Consider the following 20,370-nt stretch of genomic DNA (forward strand, 5'->3'; position numbering starts at 1 on the left):
TGCTGAAGCACATTTTCCAATTTGATGAAAAAAATAAGATATCAATGGGACATTTTACAAGAGAATAAAGGATAGATACTCAGCAGTAAAAATATGATTTGAAAAACATATCTACCATAAAACTATTCATTCCCCCAGCCCATTATTTATGAAATTTTATGTAAAATAGTGATGAATAAAGTCACCACCAAAATATAGGTAGTTATTTTTGTGGTCTGTGCATTGCATATCAATGAGCCACAGGTAAATCTAGGAACAACCTGTTGTAAGAAACTGAGGTACATGGATATTAATTCTTTGTCATATATCATGTCTCATATTCAGCTGTGATCTTAGTAATGAAATGCATGAGTTAAAGGGAGACCTTCCAAAGAATAGGTCAGTTACTAACAGGGCTATATTCCGTTTTCTTCCTAGAGTTGTTTCTGGTTCTCCTCCTCTTTCTCTTCCTCCTCCTCATGCTCTTCCTCTTCTTCCTTCTGCTCCTCCTCCTCTTGTTTCATCCATTCTACCCAATACTTCAATCTCCTCATAGTTAGCCATAGTGGAAGCCAAGGGAAGATTAGAGACTGATATCCCTAGTCAGCACACTTTGCATTGTAGTGAAACTGCCCTTACAATCATAGATAAGAAATTCATTTGCATATACTTTATCTTTGTCAATTAATTGGTTTAGCTCCTCTGTGTACTTGACATCACTACATGCCTAGTGAAGCTAAGGACTCTCTTTCAGTGGCTCCAGAGAAAACATAACTATACTGTCTTGACAGATTTCCAGGCGTGTGAACAGTGAGATGGTGAATGATTTTACATTAACACTGAATTTTCATACATTACCTGTGAATAAAGAACTGGAATCTATAATGGAACTAGATGAAGATGTGTAAGGATAGGACTTAGTACATGGTGTGACCTCAGTATATAATTTGCAAATGTACCCATTGTTGCAAGTTGCGTTATGGTCATCTGAAGAAGGGTTAACCCATAATGTTTTCTCTTTAATAGTGGTTATAATCATTACTTAATCATACCTAGATCATGATCATAATCTAAAGTGACTTAAATATGTTAGTTTATATTTAATATATTATGTTTATTTTATTTATTGTTTTTACTATTAAAACCTCACAAGAGAATACAGACACACACACACAAACACACACACACACACACACACACACAGGCACACTACATATACTTAAATTACCAAACCCAAAATCTATGTCTCAGTGAATGTCTATATAGACAGCAATTTGGGATAAAATCTGTGAAACGTGACCCTAACTCTCATGGATTTGTTTGTTTCAGTGCTGGATTAGAATGAAAATATATTCTATAATGAACATTGTATATTTTACATTTATTGTGTATGTTATAAAGATTGCCAATAACAAACTTGGTCATAAGTGTACAAGTATAATGATTGCTCATGATATACATGTCTACTTGACCAGCTATTGGTGGATCATAATATTTGAAAATATTAGCTAATATATTCCAAAAATATGGGCATATACATCATTTGTTTTTCTTAGAATCCTCAGTATACTCTGCTGTGTATTTGCACCTTGGATGTCCTTTAAAATGAGAGCTTGGGGGATGATTTTCCATGGGATCACAACATTCCTCAGTGGACAGAGCCTATACTAAACACAAATCCTACAGCATTAAAGGATTTGTGCTTGGATCTAGCCTTATCCTCATAGTATTTTTTAACTGCTGCCATGATTCTTAATTTAAAGCAAAGCACATATAGTCCTCAATGTACGTGCCATAAAATGACAAGACCGTTACAATAAGCATGGGGCAGAAATGGTTTCCAAACTCAGGTCTGTCCAAAGACAGATCTTCCATTCAAAGTGGATCAGTTCTACCCTCTGGAATACTTTGTTATTAATTACAAACAAACATTCCTAAATATCTCCTCAAAAGTCATGTGAGTATGCTCTGAGAACTCAAAGAGTGTGAAATTAATGGCATTCAGAAGGTTAAAAAAATCTGGATCCTGTTTCTAAAGCTCAAGTAGGACACTTGAAAGTTGTATATATTTCCTTGGTTCTTTCCCATTTTGGAAAATTTATTGACTTTTCTTTTTATGTGTATGAGGGTGTTGTGTGTGTGTGTGTGTGTGTGTGTGTGTGTGTGTGTGTGTGTGTGTGTGTGTGTAATAACTGTGGAAAACAGACAAAGTGTCAGATATGCTGGAACTGGATATCCAAACTGTTGTGAGTTGCTGGGAACTGAACCCAGGTCCTTTGGAAAATAAGCAAGTTCCCTTAACCACTGAGCCATATTTCTAGCTATATTTCTCATTTCTTTACTCTGCTTATTAAGAAAGAAGCAATGTTTGCTTATGTTTAACTGGATTGAGTATTCTTAATTTTTATGCCACTCTGAAAATTGAATGGATTAACGACACAAAATCTAGACGACACATGCTAAGAACCAAACTGTAGGAGTTCCTTTACTGGGATTCAGTATCTCTTATGAGAATAAAGGTTTAAAATACTTAAAATAGTTTAAAAATGCGATGAGCGGCAATGGGGGGAGGATGGGGAGGGGAACACTCATAAAGAAGGGAAGGGGGAGGGATTAGGGGGATGTTTGCCCGGAAACCAGGAAAGGGAATAACACTCGAAATGTATATAAGAAATACTCAAGTTAATAAAAAAAATGCCATGAAAATGATTTTTATAAATTCTCTACTTTATCTCCTTTCATATCATTTCCTTAAATAAAAGGAAAATAGCATTTTTTCCATCCATAACCTAGAGTTTATTTGTAATGTTTGAGCAAAAATATCCTCTAGAGAATTTTATACTTGAATGTTTTGTCCCCAGTTAGTGTAACTTTTAGGGAAAGATCACAAGGTGTTGTCCTGTTGGCGGAGGTGAGCCACTGAGTTAGATAGGCTTGGGAGTTTCAAAATTACAAGTTCTTTCCAGTATCTCCCACTCTTTCTTCCTCCTGCTTGTGGATCACGATTGTCTTAGTCAGGGTTTCTATTCCTGCACAAACCTCATGACAAGAAGCAAGTTGGGGAGGAAAGGGTTTATTCAGCTCACACTTCCACATTGCTGTTCATCACCAAAGGAAGTCAGGACTGGAACTCAAGCAGGGCAGGAAGCAGGAGCTGATGCAGAGGCCATAGAGGGATGTTACTGGCTTGCTTCCCCTTGCCGGCTTTCTTATAGAATCCAGAACCACCAGCCCAGGTATGGCCCTACCCACAAGGGACCCTCCCACCCTTGATCACTAGTTGAGAAAAAGTCTTGCAGCTGGATCTCTTGGAGGCATTTCCCCAAAGGAGGCTCTTTTTCTCTGTGATAACTCCAGCTTGTGTCCAGTTGACACACAAAATCAGCCAGTACAATGATGAAGACTGTCAGTTACCACTGAAGTGCTATGCCTCCCTGCCTGCTTCCTGCTATATTCCCTGCTATAATGGTAAAAGACCTTAACACTGTAGAACAATGTGCCCCAAATAAATACTTTCTTTAATAAATGAATTGATCGGGGGTTGGGGATTTAGCTCAGTGGTAGAGCGCTTGCCTAGGAAGCGCAAGGCCCTGGGTTCGGTCCCCAGCTCCGAAAAAAAAGAACCAAAAAAAAAAAATTTAAAAAAAATAAATGAATTGATCATAATAACCTATTATGGCAATAGAAAGTTACTAAGACACTTTTCAATGAAAATATAAATACTACATCATAAATGTAAATTTGGAATTCCGGTGTTTTTGTTGTTGCTGTTGTTGTTTTCTTTTGGGGGGGGGCAGACAGTATGCCTTGTTCATTTAAAACATGTTTCCCCTTCACTATGATAGTCTTTGGATTGATGTGATCAGGTACTGCATTGAAGGAGTTGACAGAGATTTTTTGAGCTAGCATAAGGCAGAGCCATCACTCTCAAAGTATTTGCATTCTGGAGGTACCAAGTGAAACTTTTCTAAAAATAACAATAATAATTAAAAACCCTATATAGGCTTAAGCTTTACCCACTTTTAGAATAAACTGTTTGAAGACAAGATTGTGTAATTTTAATGTATCTTAAACTTTCCCTGAAACTAAAGTGGGTGTGAAGCATGCCGGGAAAGGTTTTTCAGGCTCATGTGGCCCTATCACTCACCAGTACTATCAGTCTTAGTAGACTTCATAGTAAGTATAAAGAGGAATGAGACTGAGCTCATATAATTGTTATATACTTGTTGTTCATCTCTCATGAGATAATCTTATCATTGTAAAGCAGCCATTCAAATGGCCAAGGGAGAATTCAAATTTCTTCTATCCCAGTAGGTACAACTACATGACTTGTAACCTTGTATGCCATACTTGAGTCAGAAAAGACTTAAATCCATAATTGAGTTTTAAATTGAATAGTTAGGACAGGACAGAGGAAAGGAAATTATGAATCTTTCTATGCTCATTAATAGGAGAACTCATATTGGTGAGGTAGGAGGTGAAAACAATCTGTTGAAAACCATTTTCAGGGGTTGGGGATTTAGCTCAGTGGCAGAGCACTTGCCTAGCAAGCGCAAGGCCCTGGGTTCGGTCCCCAGCTCCGAAAAAAAAGAATTAAAAAAAAAAAAAAGAAAACCATTTTCCACTTTATTACATGTATTTTATATCACTCTATTTATTTGCAACTCGTTTTTTCTTCTTCTAGTTGTGGCCTTTGGGCTATCAATGTCTTCCCTTCCTTCTTTGTATAAGTAGAACTTTCTCGAATGATAATGAGCCTCTTATCGATATTTAAAAATAGATAAGAATTCAAAATGACCTGTTTTGATTTGAACCATATCTGTATATACTGTATTTACATATATATGTATACATATACATACATATTCACATAACATGTACACAGAAGGATAGAGTCCAGTAATCCCAGCACCTGGAAGAGTGTAACATAAGGATACTGCATTTCAGATTGTGAGTTCAGGGCCAGCTTGGACTATATCTCAGGACTATAACTCTAAGAATCAGAGTGAGCAGTTAAGATCTACACACACACACACACACACACACACACACACACACACACACAGACCTATAGATGATATATATAGAGAGAGAGAGAAAGAGAGAGAGAGACCTATAGATGATATATATATAGAGAGAGAGACCTATAGATGATATATATATATAGAGAGAGAGACCTATAGATGATATATATATAGAGAGAGAGAGAGACCTATAGATGATATATATATATAGAGAGAGAGAGAGAAAGAGAGAGAGACCTATAGATGAGATATATATATATATAGAGAGAGAGACCTATAGATGATATATATATATATATATAGAGAGAGAGAGAGAGAATGATTATTGCATAAAATAGATTTGTGAAATGAAATGAACAGAAACAATAGTTTGCATAATAACAATGACACATAACTGTAGGAGATCATACAAATTCCAGTTTCTTCACCTAAGTTGGTAATGTCTAGTAGAGTTTTCTAGAGCAATAAAAGTGTTTTTTATGTATGTTGCACAATGTGGTATGTGGTTCTTGAGTACTCAAAAATTGACTAGTGTTATCTGAGGAACTAAATTACGCATTTAATTTTAGCTATTCTGATTGTGAATAGACAAGGAAAGTGCCGGTTTTATTGGACAATTCAGCAATGGAAAACAGGGGTAAGGGAACATATTGATAAAAGTTTCAGTATCCCTGGTATAAATGGAATCCAAAATAATTTTTCAGCACAACTACCTTCTTGGAAATTGTCACAGTATCCCATGGTATCTTAGGCCTATAAAGCTTAAATGTGTTTTCCTTCATTTCTCCCAACAGATCTTGAAAACTTTAAGACAAGAACAAGAAGCACAGTGTCAGTTCGTCGAGGTCAGGGAATGGTCCTCCTGTGCGGCCCGCCACCCCATTCTGGAGGTACATACAAATATGTCTGCATGTACACATTGTACTGGTGGATACTTTCCTTGCAGAATGCTTTCCCTCCTGACACCAACTGAGACAGTGCCATTTATAGTGATTTCCATAGTCCTTCTATACTGAGTAAGACCTATTGTGAATTTCTCCTATAATTAGAATAGGAAAATATAAGACTTACAAATGTCCCATGTCACTATATGCCTGTCACAAAGGAAAGGATGTCCAAGTCTGTCAGAGTCAGAATCCTCTCGTTTGGTCAGGCAATGTAGCTAAACTATCAGTTCCTGTTATGTCTGTGCAGGTTAAAAGGAAAAGATGGTGCTGTGTCATTTTCTCCTACTCTGTGTATGGGAAGGGATCTATGGACTGTCTACATTAAGCTTCTGAAACCAAATATGTGAGTTTTGATTTTCTATACCAACAAGCAATTCTCCAGCATTCTGTATACCATCTGACTATACAGTGATTTAATTCCACTTGGTATCCATAGATATCACTGCTTAGAGTTATCTGCAGACCCCACAAATAAAAAGGCTCAGAGAACAAGGCTACTCAACCTTTAGGGCAGGAGTAACTAACTTCCTAATCTCCAGTGTTTCTGGCCAGCCATTCTTAACTCAGGTGTAATGATTTGCTATTGTAGTTAACAGAACCAAAGAAACAGTTCACTTATTTAGTTAATCACATTTAGGGGTAAAAGACACTGAGATATGAAGTGTTTTAAACAGTCACCTCATATCCTGAGAAATATCCTGGTTATGTCCATAAAGAATAATACTGAAACATGCCAGGCAAAAGTTATGCACATTGATTCAGGGTTAAGTAGTGATACATATTAGGATTTCACAAAAGATATTTTATATATGATTATTTTGTCTGAATGTATGTATACATACATATATCTAGTTCGTGAGATCAAAACATGGTACCAGGTTCCCAGAACTAAAGTTACACATTTTTGTGAACTGTTGTGTAGGTGCTGAGAATCAAACCTGGGTCCCCTTTAAGAGCAGTCAAAGCTCTTAACTGCTGAGTTCCCAGTGACAAACTTGATAAACTCAGTAGATGGAAAGCTGGCTAAGCAGATAAGAGGACCTGGTGCTCATACAGAGAACACACGTTCAATTCCCAGCACCTATATGGTGGCTCATAGTCATCTAACTCTAGTTTGAGATGATCTGAATTCTCTTCTGGCTTTCTTAAGAACCAGGCACTCATGTAATGCACAAATATACATGAAGTCATAATACTCAGACATGTAAAATTAAAACAAAGAAATCTTTTCCTCTCAAAGATTAATAACATCCATTCTTAGGAGATCTGATTCAGTGTGTTATCTACTATCATGAGCCTATAATATTTCTGTTTGGCATTTGTGGCTGAAAGAGCAAACTTTTATACGTGCTGTTTGAAACTTCTAGTTTTTTTCTTGTATTCAAAATTTTAACTTCTTTTGTATGTATGTAATAGGCAATCACTATGGAAGGGGAAGCCCTGGGTCCTGCTAAGACTGAACCCCCAGTGAACTAGACTGTTGGGGGGAGGGCGGCAATGGGGGGAGGGTGGGGAGGGGAACACCCATAAGGAAGGGGAGGGGGGAGGGGGATGTTTGCCCGGAAACCGGGAAAGGGAATAACACTCGAAATGTGTATAAGAAATACTCGAGTTAATAAAAAAAAAGGCAATCACTATGTGTGTATGCATGTGTGCATGTGCATGTGTGTGTGTGCGTGTGCGTGTGTGTGTGTGTGTGTCTGCGTGCGCGCGTGTGTGTGTGTGTACAAGGTGATGGGTCAACCCTAGGACATTCCTTAAGAGATACCAACCTTAGTCTGTTAAATGCTTTGTTTGTCTGTTTGTTGTGTTCTATTTTGAGACAGGGTTTATCTTGGGTCTGGCGATTTCAGGCAAGCCAGGTTCACTGACCAAACACCCATCTTTGGCTCTCCAGCAGTCAGATGATGGCACATACATACCGTCCCATAGATTTCTTTCTTGGGTTGTGGAGCTCACGTGTAAATCATCCTTGAGTTTGTTTGATAAACTCAACTACTAAGACACGTCTTACCTCTGCAACTTCCTTTTTAATCTAGTGTTACATTTAATATTTCCAGCAGAATAAACGATTAGAAAGAAGACTTGAAATTTTTCAGTTCAAGAATAAGCATGCTACCTGAAGCAAAACAGAGAGTAAAGTCTGTCTGATATATGGGATTGTTCGGGTCTCTGGGGCTTGTGCTTTTGAAAAGGGGGTTGTTCCTTAGTAATTCATCTTACAAATGAAATCAGAAGTGCTGAACGCAGACACAGGGGCTGTTTCTGGTTCTAACTGAAATCCTTATCTTAAATTGTACAAATATTTTGAAATCTTGAGGCCTCACTCTTCCTATCTTGTAAGGGGAGGAACTTACAACAAATCTCTCAAATCTTTTTTAGTCATATTATTCCATAATTATAACTCAATAAATGCTAATGAATGTCTTTATTAAGTGTGTTTGCATTGTTGGGACCGATCCTTTTTAAAGGAAACCAGTTAACTATCAATATGTATTTTGATTATGGTGAAATGTATTCAGATTAGTACTGAATTAGTAAATATGTAATCTGATTAAAATAAAGACAGGCGTTTTGCTAATTTTTCTATGAGCACTTCCACAGTATTAAGTTTCAGTAACATGACAGTGATTCCAACGATTCATCTTAGAGGAATATTTTCAAAGTATTCCTCTTCCCTCATGTAATGGTAGCACTGAGAAGGACACAACATGGTGAAGCTAGGGGGCTGTGTTGCCTGATGATGAGGTGCCTAACTCCTTCCCTCTTCCCACAGAGAATGTTATTAAAAATTGCCACAGACTTCTGAAATATGTCTGTCTCCATTGACAGCAGTCAGCATCTCTGAAATCTACTTCCTTGAGCTGTTCTGACATTCTTGACAGTCTTGAGGGTGAAAGACAAGGAAATAAATATTCTCATTATGGGCTCCATTAGAAGCCACGCACACAGAAATGCTGTGAGCAAGACAGGTGCAGCCTGGAAATTTTCAAGGAAACAACAAAGAACATCTTGAAGGTTATGAGGGAGCATGTCAGACATCTATCTGTTTTGTCCAGTGACTTAATGATTATCTGATCAAATCTTCTCCCTTCCATTCAGAAACCTCCAATGCAGGCTGTAGTTACAATTTTCTCGTGCTTTTTACAACCTGAATGCCACCTAAAAGCTGGCAGAATAACCAAAAACTACCAGGCCTACTGAGCATTTTAGACTACCATATGGTATCCTGGTTTCAATTGTAACATTTCATGCAGGGGGTAGGAAATGAGTCAGGCTCTTACTGTATCAGTGGGGTACTCAGCAAAGCCATGACATGTTCTGTAAGGCAGGCCGCTCATCCTGGTTCAAAAAGCATTCATTTTCAGACCTTCACTCAGTAACACAGAAATGAACAGCAAATAACCATTCTTGAAAAGCATAGATTTCCACTGTTCTGTCACTGTGGTGGTATCATTTTCATATGTATATGAAAAATATATGAAAACATAGGTTTTTAGCATTAAACAGGAATGTAGTCATAGAAAAATGAGTCTGATGTACTTTGGTTGTCCTTGAGTGCTCTTTTGTATTGGAAGCAGACACCAGTGAAATTCTGGAAGGTACCCTTTAATTCTGCTACCCAGTGTTACCATTTGGCACCAAAAACTCATGACCTTTAGCCGAGCTCTCATTAAATAGGATTGAAATGAGATGTTTTGTGATGATTCCTTCTGGTGTAATTAAGTCCCCGGGTTATTCATCTATCAACTCTTTTTGAAGGGATATTTGAGCCTTTTCCTATGCCACCAAGATCCTTACTAGTCAAAACCAGCAGAGATCTCACCTGGGAATTTATAATAAGGGCAAACGCTCAGACCCCACTCAGGGCCAGTTGAACCAAATCTTACTCTTAATGAGATCTCCCACTGTTCACATGCACACTGAAGTTTGAGAAACCCAGAGTTGCTTCTCTGGTTCTCACACACACACACGTGTACCCCTTACCACTCTGGCCAAGAGTGGACAGGTAGCTTTAGAGTTATCTAGGTAATCTATGACAGCTGTAAATAGCCAACCATTTCTCGAGAACTGGGGTTGAGTCTCCCCAGTATATCATTGTAGAGAACTAAGGTTAACTCTGAGGTAGCACTAGATTTGAGATCCAGTCACTTTGATCATGTTCTACAAAACCAGTGCAGGGCAAGCCCTGCTGGGGTGGAACCCTTTGATTCCACATCACTCAAGCTGAATCACTGAAAATTTCTTATATAAAAATATATTTAGGTCTGGAAAGGTGGCTCAGTGGGTAAAGCGATTTCTGTGTAAGTCTGAAACCTTTAACTTCAGTCTCCATACCTACATAAAATGGGGAGCAGTGGTGTGTTTTATAAACTCAACCCTGGGGTAAGGAGGTGTGTGAGGGATGATGGATCCTGGAGGCTCACTGACTAGTCAGTCTAGCCAAAATGGAGACTTCCAGGTTCAGTGAGAGACCATGTCTGAAAAAATAAGGTGAAGAATGATGGGAGAAGACACTTGAAGTCAACCTTTGGTCTAAGGAATGTACACCATTAGAAAATACTCATGTGGGGTTGGGGATTTAGCTCAGTGGTAGAGCGCTTGCCTAGCAAGCACAAGGCCCTTGGTTCGGTCCCCAGCTCCAAAAAAAAAAAAAAATTAAAAAGGCAAAGATTAAAACAGAGACAGAAGGAACACCCATTCAGAGCCTGCCCCACATGTGGCCCATACGTATACAGCCACCAAACTAGATAAGATGGATGAAGCAAAGAAGTGCAGGCCAACAGGAGCCGGATGTAGATCGACCCTGAGAGACACAGCCAGAACACAGCAAATACAGAGGCGAATGCCAGCAGCAAACCACTGAACTGAGAATAGGACCCCCGTTGAAGGAATCAGAGAAAGAACTGGAAGAGCTCGAAGGGGCTCGAGACCCCATATGTACAACAATGCCAAGCAACCAGAGCTTCCAGGGACTAAGCCATGCATGGACTGACCCTGAACTCTGACCTCATAGGTTGCATTGAATATCCTAGTAAGATCACCAGTGTAAGGGCAAGCCCTGGGTCCTGCTAAGACTGAACCCCCCAGTGAACGTGATTGTTGGGGGGAGGGCGGCAATGGGGGGAGGATGGGGAGGGGAACACCTATAAAGAAGGGGAGGGGAGGGGTTAGGGGGATGTTGTAAACCGGGAAAGGAGTAACACTCAAAATGTAAATAAGAAATACTCAAGTTAATAAAAAAAGAAAAAAGAAAATACTCATGCAAGGACATGTACACATCACATATAATCTTTAGAAGCCTTTAAAATAAAGAATGGAATCATATGATCTTACATTTTTATCTTTGCTTTCAGGTATTCTTTTGTTTACAGGTAAGGAAAATTAATGTCTACCACTAGGTATTCATCTTCAGGAATAGCGTTTGGTGAACAGGCATCTCTTTCTAAACTGCTATCAGCCACAGTATGGCATCCTAGATGTTAAAAAAAAAGGAATAAAATTGGCTGATTCTGATACTAAAGCTGTTTTCATTTCGGCGATATTAGCTAGCATTTTCTTTGCTAGAACTTTTCATGCAGAGCACACACCCAGTAAACTTAGATCCCATTCCCAATAAATCAGACATGTAGACCTACAACAGACCATCTGTGGAGTCCTTCATGGCATTTATACTGCCTTAGTTTATATTCTATATTCTCTTGATGCTAGTAATAAGCAAACTGCAGTTTATCAATAAGGAGGATGAAGAAAGTGATTATGTGAAGACACAGAACGGTCAGTGCCAAGGTTACTACAGACTAGGTCACGTCACCTTTTTATAAATAGTAAAGTGGAAACGTGTTTTGTTCTCTTCATGTTAGGAATCTTTGTGTCCTATCCTAAGTCATTTAAATTCAAATTTCTTGGAGATATAATCCTTTCCAACATCCTTGAACAAACTTCCATACATGATCTAATATATAGCCAGACTATAAAACCGATGTCTATACATTATAAAAGTTGACATCTGACCCAGGAAACCCTTTTTGTTGCAAGCCTCCCCAGGATTCCCTAAGTTCTCCTTGATCTGGACATAGCCACATGGATTATCCTCAGAGCTCTAAAAGAATCAGCACGCCTTCCCCTACTGTGACTATTTCAGATGCACTATTCTGTAATCACTAAAGGACAAAATAAAGATGGAAAATGGGGCAGCCACGGTGTAGCCTTTCCTCTCTCCTATTACCCTACTGCGGACTTAAGCTGATTATGTACTTTCTGTGAGCTGCGTTTCCTCATTTCAGCTTCTGTTACTATCCTCTCATATCTACTCAGCTTTCAGCACCAACATGCTCTTCGCAGGATTAGATTCATCCAGTTATGTGCTCAGCCCAAGCTAGGCTGACGTGTTTCTGAGGCAGGAGTAATCTTACTGTGCTAAAATGTAATATCCTCTGAGGCCAGAATAACCACAAGGAGATCAACACGGCAGTCATGCTACCTGACTTTCTACTTTATACCTCGTTCCCACTGCCTTCCTCATGCGTGTGCCCACTACTTGGCAATTCCTTATAGTTTTAGATTACCAAATACGTGTTTATTTGCTTCAAATATTAATCTATTTCATTGTACTATAGACTTTCAGTTAGCCTCTTGTCTTCATGTCTTACCAAATGATGTAATAGTGTACTAGATCGCATTTTATTAGTGTGTATAGATGTGTGTGTGTCTGGGGGGGGTGGTTGTGTGCACATGTTCATGTGTGCAGGCTATGGCAGGACACTGGATATACTGCGTCCATCTCTCTTTGCCTTCTTTCCTTAAGATACAGTCTCTCACTGTGTGAGGATGGGCTAGTGGAAGGCTAGCCACTGTAGCCCTCCTGCCTTTGCCACCACTAGTGCTTGGGTTACAGGTACATACGTTGTTATGCCCAGCTCTTTATGTATATGCTGAGGTTCTGAATTCAAGTCATCGGACTTGATGTCTCATGTTCTGACTCTTCTCCCTGCTTCAGGTCCCATTTTGGCTGCATTTTAAAACTTGAACCATGATACCTTGGCTTTTGATTCCAGTGTTATTGATATTTATGGTATCTACTTATTGATCCTTGCATATTGAATCATAGCACATAATTAAGATAACCTGATGGAATCTAGGATTTGCTGCCCTTTGATTTGAATAACGGGCCACAATTCTCAGAAAGTAATCCCTCTACTTTTACCTTCTGTCCTCTCCTTTCTCTCAGTGAACTTGCAAGCACTAATGTTTCCCTGTGTCTTGGCTCAAAGCGTGAGTGTCAGTTCTTCATACAGTATTAAAGCAACAGAACAGAATTGATCTTTGTCCTAAAAACTCAAATGTTAATAGTGTAAAGAGCTACAGAAACCATGGTGTTAAGTCACACAACTAAAACTTAGAAACATAATTTTATTATTTTTATTTGGTCATTGTCACCTGCTTAAGCATAAAATCAACAAACTACTTTTTAAAATTTTTATGGTTCTTGATTTACCCTCATGTAACAACCCATAAGCAGGCATAAACCTTTCAGCTAAGTCTCCTGAGTGCTTTGTCCAGATTTCACATCTATTATTAACACAGAGTGACTGTGCTCTGTTGTAGCTCTATTAAGATGCTGATTTAGCCATTTCTCTTAGATTTGGAAGTTGCTTTCTAAGACTCAAAATGACAGTTGAGAAAAGCTCTGCCATAATTTTCATGCTTGTTAAGGTCAGTGTACTTTTGTTATTTCTTTTTGTTGTTTGTATTTTCTATTAACTGTATCTACATTCTATTTCATTTCCTTATTTAAAAAAAACAGGTACTATATAAATATAAGAGCAGCCACGATTGTGTGTGTGTGTGTGTGTGTGTGTGTGTGTGTGTGTGTGTTTTACTGGCAATTATAACTAACTCTTTGAAAATGCAGGGCAAACTTCTCTGCCACTGAGTTATATTCCCAGCTTCAGGGATATTTTGAGTATTTAAAATATTTTGAATAATGTTGAACTGTTTTTCAATAGACTAAAGAATATTGTCTTTCACTTATTTTTATGATATTTAAAGTGAGCAAAATGTGAGAAGATTTTTAAATGATTATGTTTCTAACAATTAGTTAATGTCATGAAAGCTGTAAAAGAAAGCACACAAAGTGGGTTGAGTTATGCTATTTTTCTGGTCATAATGGAATCACAGTTAAATGAGTATGTAGCCAGAATGGAGGAAGGCTCCACATTCTACTTTGTCTCATTCTGTGTGCAAATATATGTTTGCATGAGTGCATTTATCTGTGTGTGTGTGTATGTGTGCGCGCACATGCGTGCGTATGTGCATGCATGTATGCCTCTGTGTGTGTGTGTGTGTGTGTGTGTGTGTGTGTTCTTCTGTGTGTAGAAAGGGATATGTACCCATATATTGGCAGTCTTTCATTTTTCATTTTAATTACAAGTATTTAAATATGGCCCTAAAAATCATGATTCGTTATTGCTTGGACACCACTAAGGCAGCTCAGATTGGTCTCAATTTCATTGTACCTGAGAAGTTATTTTGAATTGGGCATTTTTATTTACATTTCAAATGTTACTCCTTTTCCAGATTTCCCATCCATAATCCCCCTAACCCATCCCTCTTCCCCCTTCTTTTATGAAGGTGTTCCTGCCCCAACGACCCATCCCTTCCCACCTCCTTGCCCTGATATTCCCCTACACTGAGGGGTTGAGCTTTGGCAGGACCAAGGGCTTCTCCCCCGATTGGTGCCCAACAAGGCCATCCTCTGCTACATATGCAGCTGGAGCCATGGGTCTGTCCATGTGTACACTTTGCATGGTAGTTTAGTCCCTAGGAGTATTAGTTGTTTGGCATTGTTGTTCTTATGGGGTTGCAAACCCCTTCAGCTCCTTCAATCCTTTTTCTAACTCCTCCAATGGTTGGCTGCAAGCATCTGCCTCTGATTTTCCTGAGAGATGCTTTAAGTACTCCAAAACTTTATAACCACAGCTGGCCAGTGAGCCAAGGCAGAGACACTAGGAATGAATGACTCAGAAGAGATACTTTCATAATAGACAATCACATGACAGGTTCTTGTCATGTGTAATCAGACCACAAGGCATGATGTTGCAATACTACTATAGCACCATTGCTTAAGGATGTGAAAAATTATGTAATAGCCAGAAGCTGGAAAGAACCCGGATGTCCTTCCATAGAGGAATGCATAGAGAAAATATGGTACATTTACACAGCTTTTTAAAAACAATGACTACATGAAATTTTTAGGCAAATGGATGGAACTAGAAAATATCATCCTGAGTGAGGTAACCCAATCACAAAAAGAACACACATGGTATGCACTCACTGATAAGTGGATATTAGCCTAAAAGCTTAGTATATCCAAGAAACAATTCACAGACTTACAAAGTTCAAGAAGGAAGACCAACATGTGGATGCTTCAATCCTTCTTAGAAGGGGGAACAAAATACTCACAGGAGAAAATAGAAGGACAAAGAGTGGAGCAGGAACTGAAGAAAATGTCATCAAGAGACTGCCCCACCTGAGGATCCATTCCATATGTAGCCACCAAACCCAGTCACTATTGCTGATACCAAGAAGAGCTTTCTGATAGGAGCCAGATATGGGTGTCCCCTGAGAGGCTCTCCCAGAGCTCTACTGATACAGTTGAGAATGCTGGCAACTAACCATTGGACTGAACAACGGAACCCCAATGGAGGAGTTAGAGAAAAGACTGAAGGAGATGAAGGGTTTTGCAATACCATAAAAACAATAATATCAACAAAATAAACCTCCCCAGATCTCCCAGGTAATAAACTACCATCTAATGAGTACACATAGAGGGATCCATGACTCCAGCCACATGTGTAGCAGAGGATAGCATTGTTCAGCATCAACAGGAGGAAAAGCCCTTGGTCCTGTAAAGGCTTGTTTCCCCAATGTAGGAAAATGCCAGGGCATTGAGGTTGGAATGGGTGGGTGGAAGTGGGAGCATCTTCATAGAAGCAGGAGAAGGGTGGAGGGGGTATGGAAGAGGGGGAGAAGGGATAACATTTGAAAGGTAAATACATAAAATATCCAAGAAAAATAAAATTTTAAAAAGGATGTGAAAATCAGTCAAGCCTAGGTAGAACCAATACTAGCAGTACAATCTGTGCAATGTGTATCCTGTCCTCATTTCTAGTTCTTAGCAAGAGACCTTATATATGCTCTTAAAGAAATATTCATCTTAATTCAGTGAGGGAAGCATTTAGTGAGGGGTAAATATTAGTCGCAATATAAAGACATGCATTATCATTGACATGAGGTATCTTTAAATTTTTAATGGTAAATGATCTGAAGGAAATCTTATTTGATTCCCCTTAAGTCTAGTATGTTTATGTCAATATGAAACTGGGTTCCTATCTTCTAAATATGATAAGCCAATTCCAACCTTTCTTCTATTACTTTACCAATGAGAGAAGCCATAGATTGTGAGAGAACTAACCAATGTGTCACGAGGTTGAAGAGTTCACAAATCCAAGCTCTACCGTCTTCATAAAATCTGCATCTTCACTTCATTGTTTAACAGAACAAGAAGAAACTGAGCTGCATTTCCAGGGCTTAGTTGGTTTATACACATTATACCATGCCAAAATGACATGGTAGATTATTTCATGTTATGAATATGGACTACGGAGGATTACCTGTCTATATACACCATGCACAGGCTCTCTTCTTCTCAGGTATGAGATTGTATCACTCAAAGAAAAAGTCAACAAAAGTTGAGGGGAGGAAGAGAGGCCTTACAGGTCAAGAAGAATAACCTATATCTTCCCTGTAGAATAAAACAAAGAAAAAATAAACAAGCAAAAAGAAGGAAAAGCGAAAGCAGTAAGATGACGGCGACCCTGTCAGTCATCTCTAAAGATGGTCTACATGTTCTATGGTGCTCCTCTCACGATTTTTTTTGACTTGTTTTGTCAACTCTTTCTGATACAACTGGCATGTTTCATAAGTCTTTTGAGTACCTAGATAGCAACAACTGTTCATATACTAGTAGAAAAAAAGAACAAACTTATTATTGTGAAAAATATTCTGTGCCTGTAGATTAGTTCATTCCAGACCTTATATGGCTGAGCCTCCATTTTTGTTTTGTTATGTTTTGTTCTGTTAACCTGCTGGTTTCTAAGAAATGTCCAAGAGTAACAGTTTTCATACTTATTGCCTTCACTCTTCTTTTTTATTCTGATAATGGAGGGATTTAAGATGCTTGGGTGGTTACAGCAAGTGCCATGTTATAACACTTAGAAACAGACTCATGTCCCTTAATAAATAGTTATTGAAACAATTCAATAGAGAGGATCATTTCCTTGAAAATGCAAAAATATTTTTTAAAATGCTTTGTTTTCTGCCACTTTTGCTCCTTTGTTTTACGTAAATAATTTTATGTCCTTTATTGGAAAGAAAATAGTGATTCTATTTAATTAGTGATCACCTCAATTATTCACCTTTTCTCCTTGACAATTATTAGTACTTTATCATAGGAACTTGTAGGATGTTTTCTATATAGTTTGAAGCTCAAATTAGGAATAACTCTTTGTTTTTAAGCTTACTTCCCCCCATATTCCATGCCCTTAAAAAAAAAGTCAGAGTTTGTCTGCAGTTGGATTTTTAGAACTAAAAGCCCATAGATCAAATAAACAAAAATACAATACAATATTTAAGGAAATGGCAATTTATAAGGTGAAAAATTTTACCATGAGGCTGAATGGCCAACAGACTGATCATTTCAGGAAGTTCTACCACATGCCAATTTTTTTTTGTTGGGCTTCTCACCCTAGAAAACATGATGTTGGTTTGGATCACAGGTGCTAGTTGGAACATGAAGAGCCTAGTGATGTGAAAGCATATTATGTTTCCAGTAGAGTGCTACCAGGAATGAGCCAGCCAAAACAGAACAAATGATCAATGCTGATCCTTCAACAAGAGCCTGACTGAGTATTTGTAAATAAGCAGTGGACTTTCACAGCAGGATTCATGAGAACCACTTGTTTTTATGCTTGGCAGAAATAGGCTGTATGACTCTCAGTGGAAAAGAGAACAAAAGAAATGAATAGTTCTTTTGACACAGTTTCAGCATTGTATCACATGATATTATAGTGAATTACATGGGAAATGAGAAATACTTTGTTAGGTTATAGAATTTAGACATAGTCTCTGGATAAATGCTCAAAGATTAAATATTTTCCAGAATCAAAATTCTTGATCTTATGAACCTTAGGCTCAAATAAGAAGTTAACCAATTTTCTTCATTATTAAATTTTGATTACCATACAAGGAAAAAAGATTTCAACACAACATCTTTACACATAAATATCATGATAGATAATAGATTATCAGCAAATGTTAAAGGTAGGATAAAGCCTTGTTATACTATATAGTGTCTGAATTCTTGTTTTCAAAAATTATTTAATTAGCTGGCTATATATCAAAGACAAACATTAATATGTAAAAACAGTTTTGAAATAGGGTCTCAACATGTACCCAAGGCTGTCCTGGAACTAGCAATCTTCCTACTTCAGCCTTCTTAGTTAGGTTGCCATGCCAACATAGTGGGCTGCAAACTTAGATGATTTGAGTTTACCATTCTGGTTTGGGATTTTGACACTCATAGAATAAGTAGAAAATTCCAAATCAAATGCATTGATTACAAAGGGACCAATTCTCCTGGCATTATAAACTATGCCAGGTCTTTAAGTCATAGCCTGCTTGAGAGAATAATCATGGCATCTTAAGCAGATACTATTCACAAAATAAGTTATCCATTTCACACTGAGCCAAGAAAACTTAGCCCTTCTCTCACTGTAACATACTACATTTTTCTCACATTAGTTAGTTGTAGGTTAACACATTATCGCAATCTTCACTGTCAAAATGAACCCCTGGAAAAGGGGATGTGTCATAATAATACTCCACAGGAATTCATAAATCCATATGGCAGGCACAGCTGGATAGGTTGTTACAGTTAATAATGTAGCGTTTTAGATGACAGTGGGCTGGAGAGATAGTTCACACTTAAGAACACTTGATGCTCTTGCAGAAGATCTGGGTACATTTCCCAGAACTCACAGGATGGTTGGCTACCATTCATAACTTCATGATCTATGCCCTCCATGAGCACCAGACTTGTGCATATTGGAAACACATGCAGACAAATTAGTCATATACATAAAATTAAATAATTGTCGTAAATAAAGACATATCCAAAAGTTTCTGCGCTTTGTGAAGCAATTTGGAATATACACGCTGTTTCATTCCTTTAAACCAATTCACCCTCCAGGAAAATACCACTATACTTGAGCTGTAAGCACCTGCAGGTCAGTGTGTGATACTTTTTACTGAGCAGTGGTTAATTTTTAAAAGGTAAAGAATTCTGAAAGCAAAATGTAGGTCATTTAGGTATCATATTTCTTTATTCTGTGGCTCCTACTTACTGAAAATATAGGCAGATGTGACAGCTTTAAATTCCATGTATGAGATAGATAGAGTTGAGAATTCTTTCAGATTCTTTCTTTTCCAATGGTTGTGATGGAGCACATGAATTAGGAGTTCAAAGGTGAAAAGGTCAGAATACCTAACTGGGTTAAAATCTGAGACTCTGGCAGAACCCATGAGGTACCAGACACATAGATGACATGGCATATACAAAAACTAAGCAACATAGAATGACCCCTCATGCTCTGTGGTATACGAAGGTAAGCAAACAGAATTTAGATGTTTGCTCTTGGTTGTTAGAGGGAAGAGGGCAGGGACAGGAGTTAGTAACTGATGTGAAATAGGAAAATAGAGTATACTGGAGTGTCAAGGATTCCTGTAAGAAGATTTATGATGAAGTTTAAGTGTGAAGTTTAAGAAAATAGAGCAAAAAGAGTAAAGGAAATGTAATGCTTGAATAGGAAGGTTGTTCCGATCAAAGAGGTCGATTTGGGGGACTGTAAAGATGGTTCAGTGGTTAAGAACTTGTGCTGCTCCTGCAGAGAACCCAAATATGGTTCTCAGCACCCAGATCAGGCAACCCACACCCCACCTGGAACAACAACTCTGAGGAGTTCAATGGTTCTGGCCTTCACAGACACCTCTATGTGTGCACATACACACAATTAAAAATAACAAATCACTTTTTAAAAGGCACTGCCATAGCATATTAAGATAGGATTCAGGGCTATGTGTTGTGGTTTACTGTGAAAGGAAGCCATAGAGCAATATAAAAATCCTATCATTGTTTCTCTGACTCTTACCATCTTGCTCCTAGCCAGATGATAATAATTCAAAATCAGAAATGCCAGTCAAAATACTTCAAACTTAAGATCTAACATAAGAAGTCTGGCAGCTCAGTGTAGTCATTTTGTGGAAGCAAAATAGCATGCCCTTTGATGGTTGGAGAACTA

At 38.2% G+C, this 20,370-nt stretch overlaps 1 protein-coding gene across 7 annotated transcripts in view; it reads left to right on the forward strand.

Annotated features, from left to right (window-relative positions):
• Positions 1 to 20,370, forward strand: part of Cntn4 (contactin 4) — a 993,738-nt gene that overhangs the window by 718,578 nt on the left and 254,790 nt on the right. For all 7 annotated transcript variants that reach the window (NM_053879.2, XM_087655634.1, XM_087655636.1 and 4 more), the window contains 1 exon segment: positions 5,798 to 5,893. In NM_053879.2, coding sequence (NP_446331.1) covers positions 5,798 to 5,893 — 96 coding nt within the window.

This window comes from Rattus norvegicus, chromosome 4 (genome assembly GCF_021556685.1).
Source record: "Rattus norvegicus strain SHRSP/BbbUtx chromosome 4, alternate assembly SHRSP_T2T, whole genome shotgun sequence".
NCBI lineage: Eukaryota > Metazoa > Chordata > Mammalia > Rodentia > Muridae > Rattus > Rattus norvegicus.